Source organism: Haematobia irritans, chromosome 5 (genome assembly GCF_050003625.1).
Source record: "Haematobia irritans isolate KBUSLIRL chromosome 5, ASM5000362v1, whole genome shotgun sequence".
NCBI lineage: Eukaryota > Metazoa > Arthropoda > Insecta > Diptera > Muscidae > Haematobia > Haematobia irritans.
In genome coordinates this window covers 136,378,350-136,388,038 of record NC_134401.1, presented here as the reverse complement: position 1 = coordinate 136,388,038, position 9,689 = coordinate 136,378,350, and the positions used below count along the sequence as shown (strand labels likewise).

The 9,689-nt window shown below is 33.0% G+C and overlaps 1 protein-coding gene across 5 annotated transcripts in view; it reads right to left on the bottom strand.

Moving 5' to 3' along the window:
• Nucleotides 1-9,689, bottom strand: part of shn (zinc finger protein schnurri) — a 239,578-nt gene that overhangs the window by 10,412 nt on the left and 219,477 nt on the right. For all 5 annotated transcript variants that reach the window (XM_075313247.1, XM_075313248.1, XM_075313249.1 and 2 more), the window contains 3 exons: nt 3,344-4,841; nt 3,167-3,278; nt 55-1,737 (listed from right to left, as the gene is read on the bottom strand). In XM_075313247.1, the coding sequence (XP_075169362.1) occupies nt 55-1,737; nt 3,167-3,278; nt 3,344-4,841 (3,293 nt within the window). The remainder of the gene's footprint in view (nt 1-54; nt 1,738-3,166; nt 3,279-3,343; nt 4,842-9,689) is intronic.

Sequence of the window (9,689 nt, the reverse complement as noted above, 5' to 3'; positions counted from 1 at the left end):
GAGTGAAAAACTGAATTTTTAGGGTTATCCAAAAAAAAGCAAAGCAAATCTTACCAATGTCACTTCTCCCATCCCCGTATTATTGGAGGTCTGCAGGAGATTTGTATTTGACCTTTGTTGACTTACTATAGTCATCTGTTGTTGCTGATCCGTATCCATACTGACTTTACTATTTGAAACTGGCGCTTGTGTATTTAGAGCTGTAGCCATTGAGGCTGCATTGGCCAAATAATGCAAAGAACTTTGTTGGGCAGTAGGATGTCCAATATTGGATGTTGGGACTATTGGGGCATTGGCTTTGGGATGATGCAAATTATTTGGGTTATGGGCAGGTGATTGCCTTAGATTAGTGCCACCAACACCACCAGCAGCACCACCAACAACCACCATCGTAGATGATGACTTTATGTGGCTTTGGACTGGAGACGGTGGAGCTATTACCGGTTGAGCTGTTGAAGGGGCCAAGGCCACCGTGGGTGGGGTTTGTTGTGGCGCTGGTTGGTTTTGTGTTGCCGCCTGTGATGCAGGAAGAGAGGAAGAGGAAGCGGCTGCTGCTGCTACTACTGCTGCGGAATGTTGTAAATGTTGCAAATGTTGTTGTTGTAACTGTAATTGATGACGGAATTGTTGCTGTTGTTGCGGTGTCATAAGATGCAGGGAAGCAAAGGCCTGTTGATGGGCTACCGCTGCTGCGGCTGCCATAGGATTATAGAACGCTGGATGAGCCGATGGATGCAATAGAGCACCTGGTGACCCCGGTGGAGCTGGTCCCAAATAGTAAGGGGCCAAGGAGAGGGGCAAAGCATTAGTTTGCGGTGGTGGAGGTCCCAACAAATGATGATGTGGCGGAGGTGGAGCTTGACTTTGCAATTGTTGCAACTGATGGCTACTGATATGATTATTCAGCTTAATTTGTGTACTGGGCGACAAAGAAGGATGATGTGGCGGCGTTGGTGCATTCATATGCCCAGGTGACGGTTGGGGTGGCAAATGCACCAAAGTAGTATGAAGGGCAGGTGATGATTGCTGAATTCCAGATAATTTCTGGGTTTCAATCAACAATGGTTGTTGTGAATGGTTTAGATTCTGCGGTGGCACAGAATTAACGGTGGGAACTTCCGGATGTTTTGGCGGTGTTGTTGTTGCATGTTGGTTTTGTTGCTGAAATTGCGGCGGTGTCCTAATTTCTCTTATGGGTATTGTCGTCACCGACGACGACGACACGGTCACCGGTGAAGGTGTGGACATTCCAGTCGTTGCTAAAGTTATGCCCGTTGATGCAACAGCAGCCGCCGCTGCTGCTGCGGCTGCAGCAGCCTCTTTGGGAGATGCATACAAAGACGCATTATGAAATTTTGGTTTATATGGCTTATCGATGGCTTGCTTTTGAACATTGGTAAATGCCGCAGAACTTATACTGCTACCGCTATTGCTACTGGCTCCGGTCATATTATTTGTGGGCGGCGGTAGCGTTCCTGCCGCTGGTGAACCCAATGGTAATTGATGCTGTTGCATCTGTTGACTGTGTTGCATATACGCTGACGGCGTTCTGGATGCAACTGGTGAAGCAGGTGGTAATGGCGATGCCCCAGCAGCTGATGATGATGAGGCAGAATTCAGGGGTGTGGGTATTACGGTACTCGTCGTGTTGTGTTGTGGTTCGTTAAACTGTTGCTGGTGGGTATTTACATGATTGTGGGCGGTCATCTCTTCCATGGGAGAACCGGTACGACTTAACTGAAATGAACAAAATGGAGAAAAAAGTTATGACTAAGATTAACAAAAATTTATTTCTATAGAAAATTTTTCCAAAATTTTATTTCTATAGAAAATGTTTGTAAAATTTTATTTCTATAGAAAATTTTTACAAAATTTTATTTCTAAAGAAATTTTTCGGAAAATTTTATTTCTATAGAAAATGTTTGCAAACTTTTATTTCTATAGATAATTTTTGCAAAATTTTATTTCCATAGAAAATTGTTTATTTCTATAAAAAATTTTATCAACATTTTATTTCTATAGAAAATTTTGTTAAAAATTTATTTCTATAAAACTTTTTTCAAAATTTTATTTCTATAAAAATTTTTTCAAAATTTTATTTCTATAGAAAATTTTGTTAAAAATTTATTTCTATAAAACTTTTTTCAAAATTTTATTTCTATAAAAATTTTTTAAAATTTTTTTTCTATAGAAAATTTTTGAAAATTTTATTTCCATAGAAAATTGTTCATTTCTATAAACATTTTTATCAAAATTTGATTTCTATAGAAAACTTTTGCAAAATTTTATTTATATAGAAAATTTTTGTAAAATTTTATTTCTATAGAAAATTTTGTTAAAAATGTATATATATAGAAAATTATAGAAAATTTTTGCAAAATTTTATTTCTATAAAACTTTTTTCAAAAATTTATTTCTATAAAAATTTTGTTAAAAATGTATTTCTATAGAAAATTTTTGCAAAATTTTATTTCTATAAAACTTTTTTTCAAAATTTTATTTCTATAAAAATTTTTTCAAAATTTTATTTCTATAGAAAATTTTGCAAAATTTTATTTCTATAGAAAATTTTGCAAAATTTTATTTCTATAGAAATTTTTCGCAAAATTTTATTTCTATAGAAAATGTTTGCAACATTTTATTTCTATAGAAAATTTTTGCAAAATTTTATTTCTATAGAAAATTTTTGCAAAATGTTATTTCTATAGAAAATTTTTGCAAAAATTTATTTCCATAGAAAATTGTGTAAAAACTTTATTTCTATAAAAAATTTTATCAAAATTTGATTTCCATAGAAAATTTTTGCAAAATTTTATTTCTATAGAAAATTGTTGCATAATTTTATTTTACATAATTTTATTTTTGCAAAATTTTATTTCTATAGAAAATTTTGTCAAAATTTTATTTGTATATAAAATTTTTGCAAAATTTTATTTCTATAGAAAATTTTTGCAAAATTTTATTTCTATAGAAAATTTTTGCAAATTTTTATTTCTATAAAAAATGTTGCCTATATTTTATTTCTAAAGAAAATTAAGCATGTTATGAAATTTCCCTATACCACACTCTGTACAGGGCTCTAGAGCCCAAAACCCTCGTTAGAGATAGGTTTAAAGGGATCGAATTTTGTTTTTAGTACAAAAAATGGCATTTCACTCAAACTTACCACTTCTGAGCTGCTATTACTTAATTCAGGATCAACATCCTGATCTGAAAGACCATCATCGGCATCAGGTGGCACTTCAATACCTTTCTGGCGGGCTGCATGGGAACGAGATCTAAAGAAAACAAAATGGATCGTATTGAAAGCATTAACGAAATTATTTTAGAAAAAGTAACTAACCTGCAATGCTTATAAAGATTACTTTTCGTCTTAAAAGCAATGTCACAGATATCACAGGGATATGGTCGCTCGTTGGTATGAGCTCTTATATGTTTTTGAAGCACCGAAGGCTTCGTACAGCTTAAATTGCAATAGGGACAAATATAACGTCCACCACCACCGCCCCCACTGCCAGCAGTAGAAGAGGCTGGTTGTATTGATGATGTATTGCAATTATTAGCAGTACTTGATACGTTAAGGTCCTCCATAGGATTTGCAGCATTTGTCCCTAGATGGGTATTCTGTTGTGGCGTTTGCTGCTGCTGTTGATGTTGGGCAATTTGCAATAAAACTTGATTTTGTAACATAGCATTATTGTCGGAAATCAATGGCGTCCCTACCTCCTGCTGAGGTTTTTGGATATAACCATTTTTTAAATGCATAGGCTGTTCATCTTTCAAGGAATACCCTGGATGGTCAGAGTTTTGTTGTACTGAAGTTGACGACGCTGATGCTTGTTGGGTGGCGGGTAGTGCTGATTGTTGGATATTGGATGTTTGTGACGGTGGTGCTGGTGGTGCTGGTGGTGGTGGTGATGACACTGATGAACTGGCCGATGACATTGAAGTGGTGCGCAATTTTTCAGCCTCTTGTTGTTGTTGCAGTACATCATTCTCTGTTGTACTTGCTAAGCGTTTAAATTTTTTGTGTAAATATTTGGAATTATTCCAAGCCGCCACCGAGGCGCCCATATCTTCTGCCGCAGCAGAGTTTAAATTATCACTAGTGCTGTTTGGATGTTCTCTAATCTGTTGTTGTTGATGATGATGATCACTATTGTTATTGTTGTTGCTAAGTTTATTGAAACTATTATCACTTTTATTGAAATTTGAACTATTACTAATGCTATTAGCGTAATTACTGCTGCTGCCGCTGCTGCTATCAATATTGCTGCTGCGTTGGCTTGTCATCACTGTCGCCTTTGCTGTTGACACAGAAACATTCACATTGGTATTGTTTGCTGTGGCTGTGGCCGAGGATGAGGTGGTGGAGGTGGTGTTTATTGTTTTCTGGTTATTGATGGCAGGTATTGATTTAGTTTCCTTTTCCGATAATATAGTTGTCATCGTTTTGGAAACATCCTTGTGTTGTTGCTGTGACCCTTGTCGGGTATCATTTTTGTTATTTTGTTGTTGTTGTTGTTGTTGAGCTGCTAATTTCGCTGCTTGCTTAGCTTGCTTTGCTGTTAATTTCTTTTGGGGTTCTTGGCTATCTTCTAAATCACGATATGTTTGCTGTTGATTTCTCTTCCCACTACTTGTTGTACTTTTATTTTGTGTTTGTTGTTGTTGTTGATGATGATTATTATTGTTGTTGTTATTTTGTTTCGTTTTATTATAATATTTTGTTGTTGTTGTTGTGGCTCCTGCTGCTGGTGTCGTTGCAGTAGTAGCTTCCATATTGCTATGATTCGTTACCGATTGTGAATGTGTTTGATCTTTTGTACCGCCAGGATCATCTAAAATAATAATTAACGAACGAAAGTTAGATAATTAGTGTTATACAATATAATTAAGTGTTGATTAGTTGTAAAAAAAAACGTATGTATGTATAAATATTTTAAAAGAGAGATTTACAATATTTTAAAAGAGAGAGACATTAGATTTTCACCGTCTTTGATCAAAAATTATTGGAGTTGAGATTTACGATGACACCTCTCAAACTTGCACACCCTGAAAGTGGACAAATAACATTAAAATTAAACTCTCTTACACTCTCTCTCCCAAGTGAGCACAAAAGTTCTAAGAGTTTTTTTTACTTAGTTTATAGTATTTTATTTAAACCTACAGGTATGAAAAATAGCTTGTTGTTTGATTGCTTTCTCTCTCCCTATCACCCAGTCTCTTGTCACAAAACGTAATCATCTCATTGCTTTCTCTCTCTCTCTCTCTCTTTCTTCATAAAAACTTGCTCGCTAAACAACAATAACAACTGCAAAGTTACCGTTATTAGATTTGATTGATTGATATACAAGAATAAGCAACAATTTTTTTAACTTGAGGCGAAAATATTTGGCTGTACACTATTTGAAGTGAATCTAATCACTTCTTGTATAGCTATTCTATATTGTTATTGTTTATGTTTAGCTATTATCCTAAAATAGGCCGGTATACACCTCCAGCGGAAATTTCCTAACGAAAATTCCGTGTGCACCCTCAAAAAAAATCGCTTCTCTAACATATGTTCCAAACATATTTTGCAGGAAGCACATATATTATTGGATACCGCCGAAACATTAATATGTTTGTTTTATGTGAGCATATTATATGTTTGGAAGCATTTTGAGTCCAAAAATAGTATATGCTTGGAAGAATTCCCCAAAGAAGAATGTGTTCATTCCCTCACATAATTTTCACTTCCACGAAATTTTTTAGTTCTTCGCATCTTTTTCTGTAATACAAATATGTCGGTTTTTTTCAAATGTCTATTCTCTTGGTTCCGAATGTCTATTCTCTTTATTCCGAATACTCCTTCTAACATTCAAATTAAATAATATTCAGACTTAAGCATATTAAATTTTTGGCCTTATCATGAAATAGTTTTCCGAAACAACATACAATCGGTTTCACAGAAATTTCTCTCATTTCATTCTCTCGCTGTGTTATGTTGATACTTTTTAATCAACCCTCCCGGTTTCCATCTCTATTTCTTTCTCTATACTAAGCAGTCCATCTCTCTCTGTCGCTCTCTGAATAAAGTATCACAACATATATATGTTTACTCGAAATTTGTAAATTTATATATGTTTGCATTCACACATATGATTTTTATGAAACATTCATGCCCCAAACATAATATATTCTAACATATTAACATAGATGTCCCAAACATTTTGTGTTAGTTTAGGAACATTACATGTTTGCACTTAAATATATTGTGTTTAAAAATTGTGCCCGAAACACATTTTGTTTATATCGGAACATATGAAAAACATATTTTTCTAACAGTGTGGCGTTATTATCGATTGTTTACATTTTGTCCCCATAAGAAATACATGACAAAACTGTGTTATTGACACGCAAGCGAAATTTTCGCTAGAGGTGCATAACAGGCTTAAGAAAATCTTAGGTATTTTTGCTATCGAAATTTCCGCAACTGCATTATCGGCATATAAAAGGAATTATCGCAAAAGATGAATAATTAAGCAATTCCTGGTATAATTTACAATTAGCAGAAATTTCGTCGAAATTTGAACAATCGATAATAACGTCCCACAGAAATATAGCTGTAGCTTTTTTATTTATCAAAACGTCGACTTTTAGATTTTTTTAAATTGTTTAACCCAAATTCAGTTCGTTTAATATAACCCCCAATATAATAAGACAGAAATCTCAATATATTATTTTTTATATATATAAAGCCACTTGATAATAATTTTATTAGCAAAAAAACTTGAAATGTATGTATATATTGTTATTTTTTTTTTTTCGAATCAACTTGGCGCACATAAAACACCTACTTAACCTTTTATACATGTGACTTTTTCGTGAGAGTTTTATCTCATAATATTTCAATGGAATTTTAAATAAAACAATACCAGCAAAAACACCAAATCTTGATGAAACATTAAAAGAAATGATTAACAAAAAACAAAAACGAAATAATGATAATAATAATGATAATCCAATAATGCCAACAAATGAGAAATCTAGAATTTCTGGAAAGATATCTTAATAACAAATAAATGAAATAAAATATTTCAAGATAAGACACCACAGTCAGTCATACAATTAGCCAACCAGTCAATCAGTCAGTGTGTCTGTCAACGAGCAAGCCATTGTTATGACATTAAATATATATGCATATATATTTAATTCTTCCATAGAGTAGAATAAAAAAAATACAAATATAACGTTTGATAACAAAATGAAAAAAAAATATATATGTATGTATGTAAATAAATAAATAATATTTTTTTATAAACACACAATTCAACAAGAACACCATATATTTGCGCGGGCTTGTCAATACGAATGAAACATCTCCAGTCCATGACTCATCATGGACGGTCTCGATTAGAAATTCGAGATATTCAAGACCGAATAGAATAAAAGCAGGCACAGATACAACCACGGATACCTCTTACATATATATTTATGTGTATGTGTATATGCTTTCGTACGTATAGATTGTGGGTGGTGATTCGATAGTGTCTTCTTTTCTTGATGTGTTGGGGGGACATATTCGAGAAGGTTTTTGTCCCGTTTCTGTATGTTTGTAATTGTGACTGGCATGATGAGGTGCTGGTAAGAGAAACAACATTTCTTTATCTTTTCATTGTTATCACAGCAATAAAAAATCCAAAGCCCTCCACTCCATTATACTCCTGGTCTTTGAATATCCTCAATCAATTACATACTCTACCCCACAAGCAATGACTAAAACCTTTTAGGCTTACTCCACATAGTTTGGGGTGAATAGGTAGAAATTAAATAAATTTTTATACATTAAATATATACACAAACAAAAAATGTTGTTTTTTATTTGTAATGTTGAAAAAAAATCAATAGATATTAATACAAAATATTTTGTAATTGTACTTTTATTTCACTAAAATTTTTAAAATTTATTAAATTTCCTCTAGTGAAGTTTCTCTCTCTCTCTCTCTGAATTACAAATGACTATAGTGCAGTTTTCTCGATCTCCGCTAGCATTTATTGGAAGGAATAAATGCTAGTCATATACAACCAATGGTTTTATCGACACCACAAACTCTAATTAAGGTCTTTCTCTATTTAAATCTATTTAAACTAAATCAGACCTACGGCTGTGAAATACATCGTCGTTATGAAATGCCTGCTGTAATCTCCCCACAAAAATTCTAACTGCAACAAGTGATCAGGCTGATATTGTATTAAATAAAATACTCTCATTCTCTCTCTCTCTCTCTCTCTGCTTTAGATTACACCAATTTTGTTTGAAGAAACTGTTTTGTACACATCATAAATTATAAATGAATATTGATAAAAATAATTTGATGTACGTTTCTCCAATTCCTATTAGCATTTATTTGGAGGATATACCAATAGTTATGAGTTCATATAGAAATGACGGTTCTATCGACACTACAAATTATGATTTAGGTTAGGTTTGTCAAACAAATCCTTTGTGAACTTTGTGAAAGGAACTTACACGTATAACACTATGTGTGAAACCATTTAGAGAAGTGGTTTCCATGGATGTCGATAACAATATCTGATCACAATAGACCTAATAGTCGAATGCGCTTTACAGACTATCAGTTATTCCGGACGGAATGTCGGTGTTTGTAAAGAATCTTACAGTGTGTCGCATCGATACGACTTGTCGGCGATGACTAAATAATCGGTTAATGTGTTATCGATCCCATAAACATGCAGCAGTATCGATTATGCTTTCGGACTTAACTTATAATGTGCACAATATATGGGATATGTTCGACACGAGCACTGTCGTCCGGAATAACTGATAGTCGGTAAAGCGCATAAGTGAGCCTGAAGAAAAGCAGTCTGCCACTTAAATCTAACACCTTATGGAACATGTGCTGGCGAAAACGAAAACGCACTTTTCGATGTCGAATTTTCAGTGTGTTCTATATGAAAGTATGAAATTTTCAGAAATGTTACCAATCTTAAAATTTCTTTTACAAGTCAATGAAACGGCTTTTCCGTATTTTTCAGTAAAGCCTAGTCCTTTCACAAAGGTGGTCCAGTATATATTTCGATAGAATTTTTCTCTTGAATGTCAACAAAACGGGGCACCAATCACGGTTGCCATTCGAGCCATAAATAATCTATCAAATTTTAGAGAAAATACTACCAAAAAAACTACCAAACAAACAAATCTTATTTTTTAAAAATTTTATTTCTATAGAAAATTATGTCAACATTTTATTTCTATAGAAAATGTTGTCGAAATTTTATTTCTATAGAAAATTTTGTCAAAATTTTATTTCTATAGAAAGTTTTCGCAAAATTTTATTTCTATAGAAAATTTTGGCAAAATTTTATTCCTATAGAAAATTTTGGCAAAATTTTATTCCTATAGAAAATTTTGTCAAAATTTTATTTCTATAGAAAGTTTTCGCAAAATTTTATTCTTATAGAAAATTTTGTCAAAATTTTATTTCTACAGAAAAGTTTTCAACATTTTATTTCTATTGAAAAAATTGTCAAAATTTTATTTTTATAGAAAATTTTTTCAAAATTTTATTTCTATAGAAAATCGATATGGCCGGTATCCGTACTTTTCTGTAAAGTCTCGACTTATACTTAATGCTTAGTACTAAGTTCATTTCTGCGAAAAACGAATATCTTGATCTATTTCC